At 52.1% G+C, this 21971-nt stretch overlaps 1 protein-coding gene across 2 annotated transcripts in view; it reads right to left on the minus strand.

The window, feature by feature from the left end:
* Positions 1-13358: 13358 nt before the first annotated feature.
* The window catches only part of GFRA2 (GDNF family receptor alpha 2), a 74622-nt gene continuing 66009 nt past the window's right edge, over positions 13359-21971 (minus strand). For both annotated transcript variants that reach the window (XM_081135767.1, XM_081135766.1), the window contains 2 exons: positions 15546-15599; positions 13359-14716 (listed from right to left, as the gene is read on the minus strand). In XM_081135767.1, the coding sequence (XP_080991893.1) occupies positions 14594-14716; positions 15546-15599 (177 nt within the window). In that variant the 3' untranslated portion in view covers positions 13359-14593. The remainder of the gene's footprint in view (positions 14717-15545; positions 15600-21971) is intronic.

Genomic DNA, 21971 nt, shown 5'->3' on the forward strand with positions numbered 1-21971 from the left:
AATCCCTGCGGGCTCAGAGCCTAAGATGCAGGACAAATGTGTTCATTCAATACCAAAGCCTGCTGTGTTGGCCACAGGGGAGCCCAAGGGGGAACTGCCTTAAAAAGTCTGACAGGCCAGCAAGCAGCATGGGCTTCCCCCCATACCATGTGTGGGTGACTGGTACTCATAAAGTCTTGTTCCCCCAGCCTAGTCCCCACACTTTCCTAGGGAGTGAAGAAAGACTTGCACCCCACCCCCACCCCTCCCCCCAGGAAGATCCTCACGCCTTGTCCTTGATCCTTCGGGTCAGCAGGCTGGTTTGAAGGTTTCAATGAAGTCTGTTCTAGAGAGGAAAGCCCTTTCCCTATACTGGACTAATAACACAAGCAGCTCTCTCTGGGGTCTCCTTCTGGAGAATGACTTGGGCCTCACGGGGTATCTCCTCCACCTCCTCCACTGCTGTTGGGAAACATTTGCGCAAATTATTAGCTGTCTCATTACATAGCCAGGCCTTTGTCAGAACTTTTCTGCTGGGACCTTATGTAAAGTTGGGGTTTGAGGTTCAGTAAGCATTTCTGAGGAATTCTCTCAAAAGCCCATGGAACTGTAATTGAGCTCCTGCCCTGCTGAGCTCCAAGTGCCACCGAGGAGCTAACCCTGACTGCAGAGCCTCCAAAGGACACTCAGTTGGGACACTCTTTTTTTTTAATCCTCACTTGAGGATATTTTTTCTATTGCTTTTCAGAGAGAGTGGGAAAGAGAGACAGAAAGAGAGAGAGAAACATCAATGTGAGAGAGACACATCAATTGGTTGCCTCCCAAACACATCCCAACTAGAACTGGGGATTAAGCCTGCAACCAAGGTATGTGCCCTTGGCCAGAATGGAACCCGGGACCCTTCAGTCCACAGGTGGACACTCTAACCACTGAGCCAAACCAGCTAGGGTGGGACACTCTCTGAGTCCATGGGCAGGCCCGGCACACCAAGCTCTGGCCTCAGCCAGAGCAGGACCATCTATTGGAAGGGGCAGAGTGTAGTAGAAATCACTCTATAAAAAATGTGAGCCCCAGCCCAACCCTCAATCCTCTTGTTAAATGTACCACTCAAGCTTCAAACCTCATTAACTAAATCTCATTAGTGGCCATGAGAGTAACTAACATTAATTGAGTGCCTTGTAGGCATGTTACCTGTGGTATCTTATTTAATCCTATTAATAATCCTGTGAGGAGGTGTTCTTAGGTTCTCCACTTTATAAGGATGGACACTGAGGCTAACAGAGGTTTAATACCTTGTTCAAGGTCACTTATTTGTGGTAAGTGGTGATGATGGAGGACTGGGATTTGAACCTGAGCCTCCTGCTTACTGCTGTGTTAGCCTGTCCATTTGTACACACATATTGGATGTTTTCTGTGCATCTAACCACTGAAATTCAAATGAAGTCCTTACCCTGGAGAAGCTCAGTCTACAGGGGAGGCCTTCTTTGAAGTTTGCCCTGTGGGCATAGCCTGGGGAAGTGCTCAGGTAGAGGACACAAAGCTTGCAGCCCTGGAGCACCCCCAGGAAGGTGGCTCAGTGTCAGTGACTGACTGTTGGCTATCCTACCAGTAAAGGTCAGGGTGCTTCATGGCAGCTGAGTCTGGAAGGAATGGGCAGGAGATGCCAGGTGGCCAACCCAGCAGAGGGAACAACATGTGCCAAAGCACAGAGAGAGGAGAGTTACTGCCACTTCTGTTCATTGTGAGTTGTTTGGTGTGGATGGTCCAACACCAATAGGAGACTGATCTGGATGGAGGGAAGGGCCTACATGGAAAGACAAGGGGCAATTTCATGGATCTCAACATCTTGCTGAGGCCCATCTTTGCTATCCACAAATGGCTTTCTCTCTAACCTTAAACACTTAAAGCCTGTTTTACACGTGCTCTTTGGGTCAGTGTCATAGGATTCCATCCCCTGCGTTAGGTAGTTGCAAGCTGCTGATCTCAGCTACTTTCCCTGGGGCATCTGGGAATCTTTACCTCCTTGTAAAACCCCTCCCCAGTCTTAGCACATAGGAACCACCCACTCAATGTATAACTTATCTTCCTTTGTTCCCCCCCATCCCACCCCCAATGTCATTGAACAATCTTAATCCTAAATGGATGCTCAGGAGATTATGAAATGAGGTCACATGTTTGGTGCATCTTGCTAAATAAACCTCCTCAGTGCTCCTTATGTCCTTTCATAAAATCTTAAATAATAGGAGTAAACTAGGAACAGTTGGGGAGTATCAGGGGAAAATGGTGACTTTAGACTCAATACTGAGGCTCACTGTGCTATCACCCCACTGAGCATCCACTGAAGACCCTGCAGCTGGAGCTCCTTCTCTCTCCCCAACCCCAACCCCACGTGTGTCCTGGAATGGGAAGATTCAATACCATGAAAAGGTCAACACTCCTTAGGTTAATCCGCACATTGAATACAATCCCAATCATATGCCAATGGGTTTTGTTTTCACCCTAGAACTAGACCCGGTATTTTGAAGTTTATATGGAAAAATAAACAAGCAAATAAATCCTGAGAAACAATTTTTAAAAAGAAGAGCAATGAGGGGAGACTAGCCCTACCCGACTATTTGAAAAGAGTAAACAGCCTCATAATTAAAACGGTTTGTCATTGGAACACATTAGTGAACCAATGGAATAGGGCAGTCCCAAGATAGGCCCAGAACATATGTAAGAAATTAGTAAATGAGACGGCAGCATCTCAAATCAACATGGTAAGGAGGACTTTTAAAGAAAGGATTTGGGAACAGGAGAACAGTCATTTTTGGAAAGAGATAAATTTGGCTCTATATTTCATACTGTGAACACTGAAGGGAGCGGGGGGGGGGGGGGGGGAGACACCTGCTGAGAAGAGCTCCTGGCAACTAACTGGGCTCAAATTTAAGAAACAAAAACAGCATAAACTTTAGGAGAGCAAACAAGCTGGCGGCGCTGGTAACCACTGCACCCGCTGCCTCCCGCAACCACATCAAAATTACAACTAAAATACAGAACAACCATCACTCAGAACCTCCTGAAATCTGGCTGAACAGAAGCCCCACAACCAGGGAGCTGAAGAAGCACCGAGACCAGTAGGAGGGGCGGAGACGCTGGCGGATCGGGGCTGAATCAGAGACTCGCCTCGGGCCCACACCCGGTGGCGCAGGTTAAACCCGGGAGGGAATCTCAGTGGTGGGGGTTTCCTGGAGAAGCGAGGGGTCCCAGCCCCACAGCAGACCCCCAGGCAGGGCTCCAGGGCTGGGAAGAGAAGCCCCCACAACTTCGGGCTGTGAAACCAGCGGGACTGTCGCTCAGGGACGCAGAGGCTTGAGGGAGCCCCAGGCTTTCCTCTTAAAGGGCCCGGCATGGACTCACTCAGACGCGCTCCCTCTGAGCCCAGCGCCGGGCAGCAGCCTGAAAGGACCTGGGACACTCGAGGAGGAACTAACCTGCCTGAAATTGGGGCAAGAGGTGGAGGGGTGGCTTCCTCCAAGGCAGAAGGGCTGGCAGAGGCCATGGCTCCTGTGGCGAATCCTCCCCGCACACAGTGGGCAGGCAGGCGCCATATTTGAATCGACAGCACCTGGCTCACACCTTTGGCCCCGCCCCGTGATTCCTGGAGGCCCCGCCCCTCCCCACCTGCAGCTCATCCAGGCCATTTCCAGGGGCTTTTCTGTGCAAGTGGCCTCTCGAGCCTCATGCTTAGAACTTTCCTAAAATCTCTCAAACAAGCAGCAACAGGCCCCATACAGCTTGATAAGCGGCCCCAGGCCTGCACTAGTGGCAGCTGCATTGGCTCATAGCTTGGCCTTTCCTGGACACCTCCAAGCCCAGGACAAGTAGCAGCCAACTACGGTTTGCTGTGTAGCTCATGCTGGGTGGCCCTGGGCAAGGCACTGGCACAGGCTGACTTTGCACCTCCCGGGAGGCCCCAGAGACAGTGCACCTGGTGGTCACACTCGACCACACTGGATCACAACCCTACCACATCCACGAGTGACACTCAAGGGACGCACTTGGTGAACACCAAAGCTCCACTGAAGTAAATCCTGCTCCATAGGGGTGTCTCCAGCACAGCCGCACTTTGGCTGTAAATGCAGCTGGTCCTCACACCTAATTGGCCTGGGGGTCAATTCCTCCCAGTGACGCCAACAGCAACCAAGGCTCAACTACAACAGGACAGTGCACACAGCCAACACAGGGGAGCACCTACAAGGCCCAGCTCAGGTGACTGGGGAGGCTGAGCCACTGGACCCTATAGGACACCTACTACACAAAGCCACTCTACAATTTCCAGGAGACATAGCAGCTCTACCTAATACATAGAAACAAACACCTGGAAGCAGCCAAAATGTGGAGGCAAAGAAACATGTCACAAAGGAAAGAACAGAAGAAATCCCTAGAAAAGGAACTAAATGAAATAGATCCAAGCAAGCTAACAGATACAGAATTCAGGATTTTGTTTATAAGGATGTTTAAGCATATTATTATGGAAATAACTGAGAAAATCGATAACATAATAAAGTACCAATTTGAAATGAAGGCTAAAGGAACTGAAGTGAAGAATAATTTACATGGAATCAACAGTAGAGTAGAGGACGCTGAGAATCAAATCAGCAATTTGGAACATGAGGAAACAAAAAACACCCAACCAGAAGAGCAAAAAGAAAAAAGAATCCAGAAATATGAAGATAGTATTAGGAGCCTCTGGGACAACTTCAAGAGGCCCAACATTTGTATTATTGGGGTGCCAGAAGGAGAAGAAAGAGACCAAGGAATTTAAAACCTATTTGAAAAATAATTACAGAAAACTTCCCCTACCTGGGGAAAGAAATAGACTTATAAGTACAGGAAGCACAGAGGGTCCCAAACAAGAGGAACCCAAAGAGGCCCACAGCAAGACACATCATAATTAAACCAAAGGTTAAAGACAGAGAGAATCTTAAAAGCAGCAAGAGAAAAACAATTAGTTACCTACAAAGAAGCACCCATACGACTGTCAGCTGATTTCTCAACAGAAACCTTGCAGACCAGAAGGGAGTGGTAAGAAATATTCAAAATGAAGAAAAACATGAAACTACAACCAAGATTGATCTACCCAGCAAAGCTATTATTTAAAACTAAAGGTCAGATAAAGAGCTTCACAGTTAAGAAAAAAACTAAAGGAGTTCATCACCACCAGACCAGCACTACATGAAATGTTGAAGGGTCTTCTTTAAGAAGAAACTAATGAACCAAAGAATCTGATGAACTAAATAGATCCAGAGACATTGATGCATGAATAGACCATCATATTTCAGAAGAAAGAGGGAAGGAGGGTGGAGGGTGGGAAGAGATTAACCAAAGAAGTTATATGCATATATGCATAACCCATGGACACAGTCAGTAACTGGGTGAAGGCCTGGGGAGGGGGTGGGAGCAAGGTGGAGGGGGTCAATTGGGGGGGAAAAAATGGGACACCTGTAATACTTTCAACAATAAAGATAAATTAAAACAAAAAACAGAACCTAGCAGCCATTTCTACACAGGGGCCTCTCATGCAAACTGCACTTCCATGAAAAGCCTCTGTGCTAAACCCCTGCCTCTGCACTGCTAAACTCCCTGCCTTCACTGTACTTCTGCCAGCCGAGCCAGCCCTTACAAAGGAGTTCCTGGAGTCCTATTTCAGCCAATAGGACTGAGGCTTTCCCCCATCCAATCAGAGCTACACAGCTCTAACCAATCAGAGTGGCTCTATTCTAACCAATCAGAACAGTGCCTTTGGACCAATCAAACTGTGAGGATTCAGCATCCTCATTTGCATGAGGAGGGGCCAATCAAGAACCAGGGGCAGGGGCTTCTGTCTGTATAAGCCAGATCCCCTCTGACTCCAGCAGCACACTTTTCTACCAGATACTGAAGCTGGGAGAACGTGGAAATTGTCTCAGTGGAGCTGACCTGCAGACAACAGGGGAGAAGGGCACAGAGGAGGTTAGAGCAGAGCTGAGGGGACTGTGCAGGGCTACTCAACTGAAAAGGAGCCTGGCCCCAGAGCAGCTTTACAGCCTCACGGCAGTGCAAGACAACCATGCTGTAGCACTGTTGAGCTGTTGGCACTAGTTTCTTTCTTCACCGTACCCCCGAATTGGGGATTTCTGTTGGCATTTGATTTGTCGCCAAGGGTCATCTGTTGACAGAAGCAACTCCCAAGGGTAGCCAGGTTCCTGCAGAAGATGACAGGACCTGAGGGGATCCCCCTGGTTCCACTGGAGATCAGTCATGGGACCAGTCACAATTACTCAGGAGACAGCACCTGGAGTTCCTCAGTTATGCCACCGCTGCAAATATTTCATGTTAAAGCTGTAGACTTGCCAGACTACATGGAGATGCCCAGGTTGAGCTATACCTGCCATCCACAGAAAAGGCAGCCCCCTGCTGGGGCTGCTCTGACTGGGTCCTTTCCTGGGGCAGACTGAGGGCAGGTGTTGGTGGTGTGAGGAAGTCCTGCCAAAGAGTAATGTGGCTCAGTCCCATTCCCAAACAAGGACCCAGCTGTGTGGCTGCTTACCCAAACACTCCTCAGATTGCCCAGGACCTGTCTTGTACAGCTGCCCTGGGCCAGACAGTGAGGCACACTGGTTTGGGCAAGTTTGTGGGTCTGGCAAGGGGCCATCCCTGTCACCTGGAATGACAGCATCTCTGGACCACTTCCAATCGACAATCCGGTCAAGTCTCCTCCAATCAGAAAAGAAATGCTATAAACTCCCTTTCTAGAATTAAGTATGAGTCCTTTAGGTCACTCCAGCATCACACTCACCCAGTTTTACAGCACAGAGAGTGATTTTAGGTTGCTGGGGACCCTGGAAAAAGGCCTTTCATCTTCCACCGAGGATAAAGGTGAAGGATGGCCTGGACCAGAAGTGTCATCCCACAGGGATCTGTTTAGCCAGCTAGGCTGGACTCTGCTTTTTAAATGGAGTAAGGTGAGAGCTGTGGCCTTTATTTAAAATTGTCAACCTCCTGCCTGTGGGTAGGTGGAGGACGGGAGGAGCAGTCCACTGTGCAGGCCCAGGAAAAGTCAAGAGGAAGGTTTTCCTGGAAACCTGGATCATAATGGTCATGGCTGGTATACAAATTCCTGCAGAGAAGTTGAGTTAGTTACTTCTAGTCTGGGTGGTCCAAGTGTAGGAGGTCAAGGGTGTAACTGAAGGGTTCCCTCCCCAGTTCTCTCCTAGCCCGGCCAGGGAGAGAGGCCAGCACTGGGTCAGTCATCATTCCATGTAGCCCAGCAGGTGCTGCTTCCCAGGAAACACTGTCTTGCCAGGAGCAGGCGTGGCAGAGTGAGGGGCACCACCTCAGCCATACACAGGAGCCCACAGCTGCAGTCCGCAGCTCTACACAAGACACTTGCTGAAAAATTGGAGCAACCAAGCAGGGTAGCAGTGTTTATTGAGAGAAATGAATTCCATCTCCTTCCAAGTCATTCTGTGCTGGGCCGGTGAGTTCAGAAATAGCTGGCAGTGAGAGCATCGCAGAATCCCATTGTGGAATGGCACGGAGAGCAACACCTCTGACCCTTCCCTTTGTAGATGAGGAGAGGGACAAGGCGAAGTTAAGTGACTTGCTGACTGCCACACAGGGGCTCTCGGGGGCTCTGCTGCCGCTCCTTGGCCTTCTATGTGTGAAGTGGCCCATCTCCCTTCCCACCCCTTGCTCTCAGCTACTGGCCCTGCTCCAATACATGCAGGCACCTTCATGCAGATCAGGGAACAATGCCCCCTCCTCAGGGAGGAGGCCCTGGGTGGGTGCAGGTGAAATTTAGCCCCACTTGCTGACCTAGCCTGAAGCACCGTATAGAGCACAATTTCACAATCTACATGCGGCTCCCATGCTCCAGCCCACACTTGTGTGGGTGTGGCCCATAGGCCACCTGGTTTCTCTCCCAAACTTTCTCTCCCACCACTTCATCTGTGAGTTCAGCTCGCTCATCAGAGTGGCAACCTGATCTCTCTTCCTCTAACCTGAGGATAACTTCAGCCCCATCATTCATCATCACCACCAAAGCTCTGTGGTCAGACTGCCTGGGAATGAGAGCTTGACCTCAGAAATCATCTAGAGAAGGGGGAGCAAACTGTAGCCCAGGGACCAAATCCACCCTGGGCCTGTTTTTGTAAACAGAGCATTATTAGAGCACAGTCTCCATCACTGACATACTGTCTATGACTGCTTTCAAGCTACAGTGGCCAAGTTGATAGCAGCAACCAAAATGGCATGGTCCACAAAGTCTATAATATTTACCAGCTGGCCCTTTACAGAAAAGGTTTGCCAGTACCTGATCTAAAGCAACCTCTCTGAGGCTCAGAGAAGTTTGGTGATTTAGCTAGTTTCACTAACTGATGGATGGCCAAGCACACCGTTTGAAACAAGGTGTCCTGATATTCTTTCCAGTATATCCCAGACTTCTTGCAGAAAGAAAATGGGCTTGGACATATCATCAGACGCTCAGCTTATTGCCAGCCTTTTTCTGTAGGGAAATCACAAGGGAGAGATGGTTCTGCTCAGAAAGCATTGAGGTCACTCTGAACTCCTTCCCAAAAGCTGGTTTTGAGGGTCTGAGGCTCCCTGCCTGGAGAAAGTTCCTGAGAACCTGTGATAGCTAAGCCACTGTGCTCTTGCCTTGGCCCCAGAGGTACCCACACGAGCCTGCCTCCCGATGGTGCCAACGTTGCCCTAGCTCCCAGGGCCAATTGATGCCTCCTATTCTGAGTTTGGAGCTGGTGCACTCACTGCAGTAGCATATCCTCTGTTTTCACGAGTGGACAGAGGGTGGCCAATCAAAGGGACTCCAGAGAACATGACATCTGGGTGTTCAGTAGCCAATGTCCCCGGCAACTGGCAAATCAATTCAACTGCGATTTACAAATGTGAGGAGGTCTCCTTTTTCTTCCTCCTGACCCCTCCTGCCCTCCCAACTCCACCTGATGATGCTTCCAAGTGCACAGTCCGGGGCCTGGTGATTGTCATGTTCTTGTGTCTGCCACAGGGAATCCATCAGAGCTCCTCAGGAGGAGGAAGGGAGAAGCTCCAAGGACGGACCCCAGGAAAGCTCCTTCCACTGCTGAGAGTAGGAACCCTGGCCTGCCAGGCAGGCGCTGAGAACCCAGGGAGGCCCAGGGTAGCATGCCCAAAGGGTGAAGGGGAGGGCGTAGCATGCTGGACACGTAAGATGTCCCACTTAACCTCATCAGTGGTCCATGAGGCAGGGACTGCCATCCTCATTTACGGATGAGAAAACCAAAGCCCAGGTTGGACGTGGTCACCCAGTTGGTCAACAAAGGATGTGGAACTCAAACCCAGGTCTGCCTGACCCCCGGGTGCATCCGCTTTCCTCTTCACCATAGTGCCCCCAAGGCAAGAGCAATCCAGAGTCCAGTGAGCAAGTTTCCAGCTGGCCAGTTTCCTCCCAATAGGCCATCTTCCAGTCAGAGCCATTTTCCGACACGGCCATTATCCACCCCAGAAAAATCAGGATGGCAAACACCAAGGTGGGATGCTCACACCATCCTCCACTAGAAAGGACTGGGGCAGGAGCCTGTCTGGGGCAGCATCTTCCTTGCACTTCTCTCCCTTCTCAAGTTCACACCACACTTGATTCACTGAACTAGTTTACAGAACTCCAGAGGAGAGTGAAGTACTGAAGCCTCCCAGGGGGCAGCCATAGGACAGCATGGGGCAGGGCATATAGTGAGGGTTGGCAGCCTGGCATGGTGGTTACAGCACAGACCTGCAAGCCAGGCTGCCTGGGTTTGCATCTGAGTGCCGCCCCTCCCCCCGTCCCATCTTGGGCAAGACGGTAACTTCTCTGTGCTTCGGTCTGCTCTTCTGTAGGGTGGGGAGACAGAGCCAGCCAAACCCAGATGGATGAAAGGAGCTAATGTTTATGCAACTCAGAACAGCACCCAGTACAGGGTGAGGGCTACGGGAGCATTAGTTAAACCTTAAATACACATAGTTTAAAGTCTCTTGTTTAGTTTTGGTTTTCAGTAATGCTATGAAAACCCTTCTGAAATGTTCACTCCCCTTTTTCTGCTCTGGAAAGTACAACACAAATAATAAGTCAGTAATTCACTCCGGAGGTGGAATATGGCAAGTATCGTTCTGTTTAATCGATAGTCTGCATAGCCCTGGTTTTGTAAATAGCATCTTTGTGATTTCAGTGCCCTCTCTGTTTTCTCACTTGCTTTAATGTAGGAGGTGTACAATGAAGTGGGGTGGCTGGGTTTTTAGGAGACACATCACAACTTAGAAATCCCAAGTGGTCACCTGGGCAGGCTAGGGTCCCTTTATTCAGACAGGAGGCACTGGGCAGGAAACCACCTCAGCGTGGCCTCTGTCCACCTGCCTCTCTCCTCTCTTCCTTCCCCTCCCTCCCCTCTGGAGCTTGTTTAGAGTTTAGAAGGACCTTAATTATCATCGAATATGACTTCGTGGGTGAGCTAACCAAGGTTGAACAGGGGACTAGAAACTGGCCTCTCCACCACTTAAACCAGCCACTAAGAATGTTACCAAACCTATTTACCACTTTTGGCTCCAAATGACTGGTTAACCGTAAAAAAAAAATTTAGTCCACTTTTAAAAGACAAGTATCTACCCCCACTGAGATTTAAAAGAATGAGCGACCAGCTATGCACACACTTACTAGTACTATCAGAGTATATGACAGTTTGTCCCCTTGACATCCAGCCCACTTGGAGGAAGAAAGGCCCAGTTTAAATTCACATCACAGATTAGAAAAGGCTGCAAAGAATTCCTCTAGCCAGCAGGCAACATTGGGGCTTTGCCCATATGCGAGTGAAGGAAAGTCTGTCATATACTGGCACCTGGCAGTCAGTGGGACAGGGCTGGGAACCAGGGACAGGCAGGTGTGCACACACACACACCCACACCCACACAAGGCCCACTGGCAGGAAGTTAAGCCATTGCAGGTGGACCATCAGACCCTGGGAGCCCAGAGACCAGCAGTTAACCAGCACTGGATAAGTTATACCAGGGCTCCAGGGTGGGCATTTCAGTGAGCAGGTGAGCCATGAGCAGGAACTGGGTAGCAGTCAAGAGGCAGCCACCCTGACAGGCCTGGAACTGCCTGGTGTCAAGATGGCCTGGAGGAGATAGCAGGGCCCAGCTAGGGCCTGAGTGCCAAGCCAGGGCTCGTGTCGTGGAAGGACTCGCAAGAGCAGGGCTGGGATGTCTTGGCAAACCTGTTGCCAAGCAGGTTATAAAGGCAGGGACAGGAGTACAGGGAACTGAGAAAATGACCCCATGTCTGGTCTTGGAACAAGGCCAGCTGTGCAGCCCACCACCAGGTCAGCACAGGACCAGGGCATGGCTCTCTCGGTGCCAGATCCCCTGAGCTTCTAAACTGCCTCCTTGGATCCCCAGCCACCACCAGCGGGTATGGGGCAGGGGGGCTCAGCTGGGCCTTTAGACAGGTCCAAGTGGTCCTAGCTGCATTGAAAGGAGGGCAGCAGGGGCAAGAGCCAGGTTGGAAGCTGATGTTCTTGGCTGAGCAAAATCATCCCACGCTGGAAACTTTCCCAACGAGGGGAGAAGTATTCCTATGTGGTTCCGAAGTGACAAGGTACCGGAGCCTAGAAAACGCAGGATAGGTAGCACAGTCTTGCAGATAACGTGTGTCCCAGATCAGGAGTCCCCAGGGGGGCTGGCGGCAAAGAAAGTTCATTTCATAGATTTTGCTGACTCTGGAGGTAAAGGCACAGTGAGCCTACACTGCATGTGGTAACTCTCCCAAAAGAAGTCCAAAATAGTTTAAGATCTATCTCTGGTAGCCCCTACCAATCTCCTGATTTCTTTCCTGTTTCTTTCCCCTTATCTCCCCCAAGCCCAATCTCAACATCTAGGCCCAAATGTCCTAATGTTACCAAGACTCATTCAGACTATTAAGCTAATTAACACTAAATAGTAACGTTTTATTCTTCCCAGTTTTATTAACACATTTTGAGAGGATCACAGAGAACAGGAGTCATCTCAACCAAAGGAGTGAATATGTAATGGTAAAATTTTAGCTATGTGATGCTTGGGAGATGTTTTAAGGCAGAGTAAAGCTGCCCAGAATCCATTCCTCCCTTCATCATGGCACCTCCATCTCTTCTTGGGAAATTCCTCTTCCCCATCATGCAATCCAAGGGCTTATTTCCCATTAGGGATGCTGGATGTGACATATCCGTGCACCCAAGAATGGCGGGAGGTAGGCACAGGGTCCCAGTGCACACAGCTGGATGATGGTTGGTGCTCATTCATCACGGAGGAGGCAGCATGCTGACACCATAGATCCTGACATCTAGCCCTGCAGATGCTCTTTGGCACCTGTCCTAGCGTCCTTGGTCTCCTATTTCCCACTGATGCTATGAGCCACCGCCCCACCAAGCCTTTAAGTTAACCAGACTTAAGTTAACCAGACTTTGCTGTTTGCAAAACACATGGATCCCAAGTGGCCCCCACAACTGCCACACACAGTCAGGCCAGTGATGATGGGGAAGAGGGCGGGCTGGCTCAGCGCCCCTCCACACAGGGGCTGGAACACAGTACATCACAGTGGCCACCACCGTGGACATGGCACATGGGTGACCAGAAACAAGAGTCACTTGGAGGGACCCAGGATTGGGAGAGTGGAAAACGGCATCCCATCTCCCAAAGGTGACAGGATGGGATCATGGGCATCCTGAAGGCCATGCAGACAGCAGGAACATCCCCTCACCTGGCGATCTACCCCCTCTCCTGCCATGTGCACTGGCACACGCACAAGAACACTGCAAGCCCACACACACGTGTACACACTCAGCTAGCAGGCAGTCCACTGGTCCTCTTGGGGAAGCTCTCTCCAGGAGAACATGGCAGGCCCTTGTCTGGGGGAGGCTGGGTGGTAAGTGGAGAAAACAAGAAGGGGTGGACCTCAGTCATCTTCCTTCCCTGGTGGGACCAAGAAGCCAGGCCTCTGCCTTCACAATCACATACCTTAAATAAACCAGGAATCTCCGTGGGGACACTAACAGGGCAACTACAGAGTCATCCAGGCAGCCTTAAAACAAAAACATACCCTAAGCATGACATCAAGTTGTCCCCCACCTCCATCCTCAGGGCCACTTTTGTTCCTTCTGGGTTGGGACCAACCACCAAAGGGCACTGGCACCGATCAGGAAGGGGAGGTGGGACTCTCGGGCCCACTGAGTGTATAAGCACCTCCTAACGAGCGTCATCACCCACACCAAGCACACAGGATGGATGGTCCACCAGGGGCCCCAGGTAAGCAGCCGAGTGTGGCACTGGGCCAGGAACCGGGGGAGAAGGCACAGCGGAGTGAGGCAGAAAACAAGCTGCTTCCTAGGACGTTTATTGGAGCCTGGCCAGCGTGATGACAATCAGGAGCCCCCTTCCAAGGCCCGGCACCCGACGGGCCGGGACACAGGGCGTCACTCTCCTTTGATCCCATTATAGACAATGTTATAAAAAAAATAAACTTTACAATAATACATTTCGCTCATCTGTTGGGGTATTATTTTGATAGTTTTGTTTCTTAAAAAAAGGAAAGAAAGGGGAAACCACACAATATATGTATATGGATGTGTATATACATATATGTTGAGAAGGGGAAAATGTTGTGTACATACAGTTGGTGTACGTCTCAGAAATGAAGAAAGGTAAGGTGGGAGGGGGAGAGAGAGCTGCAGACACCAGAGCGTGGGGCAGTGCATGTCCACCGTGTTCTTCTCTGCCCCTCAGCAGCCCCTCTCTCCAAAGAAACCCACCAAAAGTATCATTTCTCTTTGATTTAGAAATTCCTGCAACCAAGGAGGAAGCAGCAGCCTTGAGCTGGTGCCCAAGTGTTGCTCCCTCCTCCCAAGGGGGTCTCCCAGGTGGGCCGAGCTCCCAAGCCCCTGGAGCTGCTCAGCCCCCCATGCTGCAGTTGGTGGGGGGACCTCCCTGTCACAGCCCTCCACAGGTCAGAAGCAGACTTGCCCAGCCCAGAGGAAGGGCAAAATAAACTCCACCCTTGAAGCCATGTGGAGGTGCTACAAGTGCCCAGTTGGACCCAGGGGCCAGCCTCACTGCTCTGTCACCTGACACCCACTGCCAGCCCCAGTAAGTCCCCAGAGTGGGCAACTTGAGAACAGCAGTGGCCACTGTCCTGCCTCAGACCACATGAGGCATGGCCACAGGTCCCTTGGCCACAGGGATCTCATCTTGGTTCCTTCCAGCAGCAGGGACCAGAGAGGAAAACACCAGAAGAAAGTGCAGGGCGTGTTCTAGACCCTTGTGCCCTCCTCGGTGCTGGGTGCCCTTGCCAGGGGACCTCCAGGCGGCTCTCAGGCTGCCGGCCTACTGTCTGTCTGGTTTAGAAAAACTTCTCCAGAGAAGAAACCTGGGAGCAGACAGGTTCAGAGACAAGGTGGGAAAAAAATTTTTTGCAAGGTGTGTGTGTGTGTGTGTGTGTGTGTGTGTGTGTGTGTGTGTGTGTGTGTGTGTGTTTCCATTTCATCAGGCGGGTGTTCTCGTCACATAGCTTTCGGAAATCTCCAGACGTGGTGCCCAGAGTTTACAAGGCCAGCTTCAACATCAGGAAGGAGACTGCGGTCAAGGCGGCCGATGGTCTGGCTCTGCAGGGGCCTGAGTTAGGTCTGATCACCTTGTTAGTCCCTGGGATGATGTTGGTAGTGAGCTGAGGCCCCAGTAGAAGGAGAGACAGAGGCAAAGAGAACACAAAAGACAAACCAAATGAGTCAGAAGGGCTGGGAGCAGGCAAAGAAAAGGACTCCCCATGCTCCTGACCTCCCAGTCCACCCAGGACGACAAGCCTTTGCCCTCCTGCTTGGAGGCAGAGCCAGGCTTCCAGGGAGTTGGGCTGAGCCCCCAGCTGGGGCAGGCAGGGCCAGTCCCCAGGACAACCCGGCTGACACTGCCAAGTGAGGAAGGAGGTCTTCAGACACAGGCCAGAGAGGAGGGGTGATATAAAGATCTCAAGGAGAAGAGGCTCCCAGGGTCCACAAGGACCTATTCCTACATGTGGCTGACTCCCTCCTCCTCCAGGAAGCATCCCCTGCATGTCTCTGACTGCGCTCTCCTCCTCCTGTAGAACCTCACATGGCCTCCTTCTCTGCTAAGTTACAGAGAGACTATTACGTAGTCAGATACCTTCATGCACTGGGGCCCCTGCTAGGAAGGGACTGTCTTTCTCCACGTCTCTGTCTCCTTGAGATCACGGAACCAGCACAGAGCAGGTGCTCTGAACACCTGTCTTAAAGGGTCAGGAAGGCCTGGGAGGGCCCCCGCTCAGAGCAGCCACTCGTGCCTCTCCCAGAGACAGCCAAGGGCCCTGGCTGCAGCCTCTGCACCCGCCCCCCCAGAGTACGTGCCCACCCAGGTCCAGGCGAACCAGCAGCTCGGCTGGCCCATCCCACAACGGGACCTGAGGGCTCTGAGTCTGAGGCTCGCCTGGAAACAGCCTCCTGTGGCCAGTCCCTGCACCACCGCACTCTGCCCCCACTCACCTCTGTGAAGCACATGCTTAGCTCTTTGGAGCTGTTGGCCTTCAGCCCCTGCTCCTGTGGGAGAAAAGGCACTAGTAAAGACGGGACCCCACAATTGAGCTTTGTTCTGTGACTGATGAGGCCCAGTGATTCCGTGGCCCTGCCATCCGCTGTTTGCATCATGAAGCACAGGGCACATGTGAAGAGCACTGGCTCCATCCCAGGCAGCACAAGACCCTGCCCCTTTCTGGCATCCTCAGCAACTAGGTCCTGTCTCTGTGGGCTCTGAAGGAGAGAGTCCTAACTCTGCTCTACAACTTATAGCATAACAAAGTAATAAGCCACTCACGGGTCTCTCTACCATACTCTTGACAAAGCAGGGATCATGTCTTCCTCCCCTCACACAGAGCAGTGTCTGGCCCGTAACAGCAGCTCAGTAAATGTTTTACTCAATGCATGAATGCATGAATAAGTGAATGAATGCATGCATGCCACGGATTAGCATTGGCCTCTGAGCACCGGGATGACCATGGGTCCTCATTTGGGTTCATGGGGAAGGGCTGTGATTGATTAGTGATGTCTGCCACCGGTGCATGTTAGGTGGCCATCTGGCAATAGTGCCAAGTGTTAGCCTTTCCCCCTAAACAGACGTGTGGCGCCTGGGAGCTCTCTGGTCAAGGTGAGGAATGGGAAAGGAAAGCTGACTTGGTGATGATTCAGGGTTCTGTGCCCCTGGCATGACCATGTGGATGCAGGACCAGAGGGTGTGCGTGACGAACAGGCCTTTGCTATCATCATCATAACAATGATCCATGGGAACCAGCTGGTGGATGTGGTGTTTGCATCCTGGCTTCAAATGGGCTTGGTTCTCAAGGCACCTGTGGGGAATCTCTGGCCACCAGAAGCAACTGGAAAGCCCAAGAAATTATGCCTAAATCACTGCTCTTGGCCAGAAGTATCATAATCCCTTGGACATCACAGACAATCTACCACCCAGGGCATCTGGTCAGCTAAACAAAGCCCCAGCTGTCACGCGGAGGTCTGGCCAAGAGCAGAGTCACTGCCAATGGTGGAGATGTGACCACGGTGATGATGAGTGCCGTGAGCACGGAACTAGGGACCAGACCCAGGAGGATCCTGCCCAAGACCATAGCACCAGTGATCCCAGGGGCCAAGATCCAGCCCAGTGAAGCCACCAACCTGCATCCCTGGGGAAGGGTATATGTTATTGGGCCCTTCTGGCCCCAAGAACTGGATTCTGCTGCCCAAGACCAAGTGCAGCTCCGGCCAGGGCTGTGGGAGGCCACTGCCAGAATGACCCGCATGCCCCACCTCAGAGACTGTGCTGTCACCGTCTTCTGACTGCCCCCAACCTTCACCTTCACCTTCACTTGGTCACTTCCCTGAGCGATTCCCAGCCCCTGCTACCTCCCCACCTGTGATGTCCTGCGGCCTGTCGGGCTCTGCCACATAGCCCAGCACTATTCTTCTCTGCACCCTTTCCTGCTCTCACTGTTCCAGGTGTGGCCAGTCTGTATCCTTCCTGGGGCCCTCCCCACAGTGCTCACTAAATACAGAGCCCGTGCAGTCAAATAGCCATGATCAGGGTCCTCAACCCACACAGCTCTGTTTTTGTTTTATATATTGGAGTTATGCACAAAATGGTTTTAAAAACTAGTCTACTGCTTAAAAATAAATAAGGTCTGAGAAAACAACTCAATTAGATGACCTCTAGGCCCAGCCATACAACCTTCTCTGATGAGATGCCAGCTCTCAGGGAGCTCAGGGTCCTGGACACTGCTGGCCTTGGAAGGCTACGCCAGGGGAAACCCAGCAGCTGAGATGAAGCCTGGTGTGGGCACTCTGGCGTGGGCACTCCGGAGCGCCTGGCCTGTGGCTGGACTGCACAGTTCAGAGTGAGTGGGATTGACAGGCTCCTCTTAAGAGGGGAGAGGGGAGGGTGTGCTGTCAGCTATGAGAGAGGGGAGAGGAGGGGGAGGAAAGAGGTTGAAGAGAGCAAATGCGAGTGAGGGAGAAGTAGGGAGAAAGGGGGAAAGGCAGCACCCAGAGATAAGGAGCGCAGGGAAGAGGGGGAGGGAGAGAGCGAGGGGGGTAGCTGGGGAGAGGGGAGGGAAGGAGTGGGTGGGGAGAGGAAAGGGGGAGGGGAACAAAGGGTGATAGGAAGAGGCAGGGAGAGTAGGGGGGGAAGAAGGGGGAAGGGGGCAGGGAGCAGAAGGGAATGGGAGGGTCACAGAGGAGCAGGGAGGGAATACAGGAGAAGAAGGGGCAGAAGGGGACCCCTTCACCCTCTCTGACCCAGGATACAGTGAGAAAGCCCCAAGGGAATCCAGGGCAGCTGTGTCTCTGACTAGGGCCCCAGGGACTTTGGGGAGGAAAGGACTGACCTCCATGAAGATCAGGGACAGGACCCTCCCCATGCCTATCACAGCCCCATCACGGATACGCCTTTCCCAGCAGTCACCAGCCTTCCTGCACCGGCCACATGGCAGAGCTGCAGACTCCAGGCTGAGGGCCCCACACTGTGCTGAATGCAGGTAACATGCAGGCCCCACTGGCTGTCCCAAAGCTCTTCCCTCGGTGCTATGAGAGCTAGAGCACAGATGTTTGTCCTGAGACCCTCAAACCTGTTCATTCAGACTGCCCACCCCCCACAGGATCACCCTTCACCTAAGGAAGGGCCTGAGAGGCCAGAGCCCTGGGCTCCAGTCTGTTTCAGCCAATGACCGGAGACAAGCCCCTTCATCTATTGGAGTCCCAGTGTCTTCATCTATAAAATAGAGAGAGACAAGCGTAACTCACTGACACATGTGATGATATATGACACAGTGCATATGGGACAGCAAAGCTCTGCACAAACATAAGGGCTCCTTAATTCCACAAGGCAGGACGCTGAGCCAAGCTTAGTTTGGCCTCCTAAGACAGGGATTATGAGAAGAGCAGGGAGGGCCAGGGAAGAGGGCTATAAGGGGAAACCCAGAGCCTCCTGTCCGCTTCTCTGCCCCAGCAGCTCAGGGAGCAAAGACGGGAAGAAGTCTGCCCCAGGTGAACACCAGCTGACTTCCAGAAAACTCAGAGCAGAGAGTGAAGGCTGCGGTAACCTCTAAGGCGAACCTGAGAGCCCTCACCCGGTCCGGGCACCCAGAACAGTGCCAGGTGTCTGCCCATCAGCTGACCTTCTCTGAAAAGGGCACATGGGAGTGGGATGGGTGCAGAGAGAAAGAAGTTCTACTACCTAATTCAAAAACAACAGGAGTTTCAAATTCCTGGCCGTCCTCCTGACCAATGCTCCCTCCCACAGGGAGTTCCAAAGATGAATGGTCACAGCCATGCTCACATCCCAATGAAAGAAACATCCACAGTCACCTCCACACCAGTTGAATAAATGAGGGGAAACAGGCTGCCTCCTTCCCCTGAACCCCCAGGTGGCAGGCTGTCCTCTGCTGCCATGCCCCCACCCAGGCTACCCCTGAAGCCCATCTCACTGCGTGGACTCCAGTGGAGAGACTCTAGGGGAGGGCTGGGAAACCTTTTTTTCTGCCAAGAGCCATTTGGATATTTATAACATCATTCTCGGGCCATACAAAATTATCAACTTAAAAATTAGCCTACTATATTTGGTCAAACATTTAATGAACTCACCCCTACCTAATGTGATGGCTGAAACTTCGGTTGCCTTGGCAGGGCCAAACCAAATAATTTCATGGGCCAGACGTTCCCAACGCCTAGTCTAGGGGAACAGGGGTAAGCTGTCCCAGCCCCTGCCCCTAACCTTACTCTGAGCCTCTCATCCCCTCAAGGCAAGCTCAGGGTCTATGACTCTGCAGTACCCAAAGGGCACAGGCCTGGGCTGCTGAACAGTGGGAGGCTGGGCTCTGGGACTGGGAAGAGCTTTCCCACACTGTGGGATGCCACCAGAAGCATGAAAGAGCTAGCTATGTGGGTGGCACGGGGGGACCTGAACTGGGGAAAGAATGCAGCAAATGCAAGATTTACCCTTCTAGAAATTCCTCCTAGAGGAAGTTGGAAGGAAATTATCAACTTCCTCCCCTTTCTTGCCCACCTCTGTCTACACTCCCAAGCCAAGTCTGGCAGCCCCAGAGCCTTGTTGGTCTCGCCCAGGTGCCAGCAGTATGGAAAAACTGCTGGCAGGAGCTGGCCAGCTCTCTGCTGCATCCCTGCTTCTATTTCTGGCACCATGCCCAAAACTCAGTGCCCTTGGTCACTTCCCTGCCACACACCCCCACCCCAATAACTCACAACTCCTCCCCACAGTTCAACCCCTCCTTTCTTGCCTGACTACCGCCAAGATCTCCAACAGGTCCCTCAGTCTCTCCCTTACCAACCAATCTCCCCAGCTGTCAGATATCTTCCCAAATCACAGTTCTCATCTTATCACGATACTCCCTGTTCAAAAGCCTTCAGTGGCCTCTCAACACTCACCACTTCAACCTGCTCTTCAGGCTTTATTCCCACCCACCCCCTCTCTGTGCTCTCACCCAAACCTACCACCTGCTGGGCCTCCAGATCTGGAGCAGGCAAAGGTTTCTCTGCAGAGGGACAGATAGTAGCGATTTTAGGCTCTGTCAGCCAAGCGGTCTACCCCACTCTGCCTGCACACATGGGCAATGTGTACACAAGGGTGTGGTGTTGATCCAATGGAACTTAATTTATCCTAAAAGGCAGCACATCCCCTTCTCAACCTGCTCCGTGTACACACAAGGGTGTGGTGTTGATCCAATGGAAATTAATTTATCCAAAAAGGCAGCACACCCCCTTCTCAACCTGCTCTGTGCTGTCGTGACTCCCTGACTCTGCTCTGCTTGCCACTCTGCCTGGGGCGCCCTCAGTTACTCCAGCCCACCCCCACATCTCCGGGTGGTCAATTCTCCCTTCCTTCCAGGCCTGCCTAGCAGTACCTGGTCCATGAGTCCTCTGCTTCCACTCCCAGCCCTAAGCTGGATCCCACAGCAAGAGACTAGTCCTCTTGGTGTACCAATCACTGCCTCCCCCATGATTATCTGAGCATGTCCATCCCACCGGTATGGGGACCAGGTACTGGCCTAGTGAGCCTGCTGGCCTCAGTGCCTGAAATACAGTGACAGGCAGAAAGAATTTATGTTGAATAAATGCATGAATGCACAGATGGATGAATACATGAATGACTATAAGGGAGAGCTGGAGGGAGGGAAGAAAAGAAGCAATGCACAAAGGCCGCTCAAAGCTTCAAAACAAGCCAGATTTCTAAATCAGAAATTGTGCCTACTGGACATACAGACACAGGACAGGCCTCTCAGCCCCACTCTGATGTCCGGGGCCTATGCAGGAACTAAGAGACCCATCAGGGAACAGGCGGGAGGAGGGAAAGGAGGGAGGTGGCTGCTGGCTGCAGAGCCCATGCAGGTATGTGGTGAAGGGGCTGTGGCAACCCCTCCAAACTCATTTTTAATTCCCCCAGATGTGATGGGCAGAAACTGGCTGGTGGAGACACGGAAAGCAAAGGAGATTGTGTTGCTGGGGCCCTTAGCACAGGGGAGGATGAGACTCCATCCAGTTGATCTGATGAGTCCTGCAAACTGGCCCAGAGCAACCCATGGGGAGTGCCAAGGACCCTAGAAACAAACAAGGGCAGGGGAAGGTGCTAACCCACTGCCAGTCACACTGCACCGTCCTGGTCCAAGCCCACTGTATGACAAAGGGGCCTTCCAACCAATCTTCCTGCATTCTCAATAGAAAGACTTCACCTCCGCACATTCGGGACACACAGAGGGCATCAGTGGGAGGGAGGAAAGCGGAATAAAGACCTGCCCGCGAGCAATAAAACAAACTGTTTTCTAAACTGGCGAGCAGGACATTCCAGCAGAGCAAATGGACTGGGGTTATTTCCCTCCCTGCACAAGCGCTACTCAGTGCCAAGCACCATGCACTCAAGTTATCCAGGGCTATACAGAGGGTGAGATGCGGCCAGTCTTCCAGGGATGCTTGCCTGGAAGCAGCAAGTATAATGCATGGTGATGGGGCCAACATGAGGCAAAGCAGGAGCCCCGAGTAAGTGGGAGGCAGCAGGGACTGACCAGTGCACAGCCAGCACCTTGCTTGCCCAGCCTTCAAGTCTACAGCATGGGACAGCCTCATTGGGCTTCAGAACCGAGGGCCTTGGGTGAGAGTACAATACGGGCCTGTCTCCTACAGGTTCCCTGCTCCAGGGGAAATTCACATGGGGGGTGTATGTGTGTGTGTATGTCTGCCAGAAGGGAGAGGGGAGAGGCCATTCTGCAGGTTAGATTCCGCCATGCGTTCCCCAATTCCAGAGAGCCCCTCCCGTTTGGGCAGGGCCACCGATCAGGACACAGCTGGGAGTGGAAGTGTAGGACCACAGGCCTGAAGACAGGACCAGGATGCCCAGACACAGGGCTAACTCAGGGCCTC

Source organism: Miniopterus schreibersii, assembly GCF_964146895.1.
Source record: "Miniopterus schreibersii genome assembly, chromosome: 4".
Taxonomy (NCBI): Eukaryota; Metazoa; Chordata; class Mammalia; order Chiroptera; family Miniopteridae; genus Miniopterus; species Miniopterus schreibersii.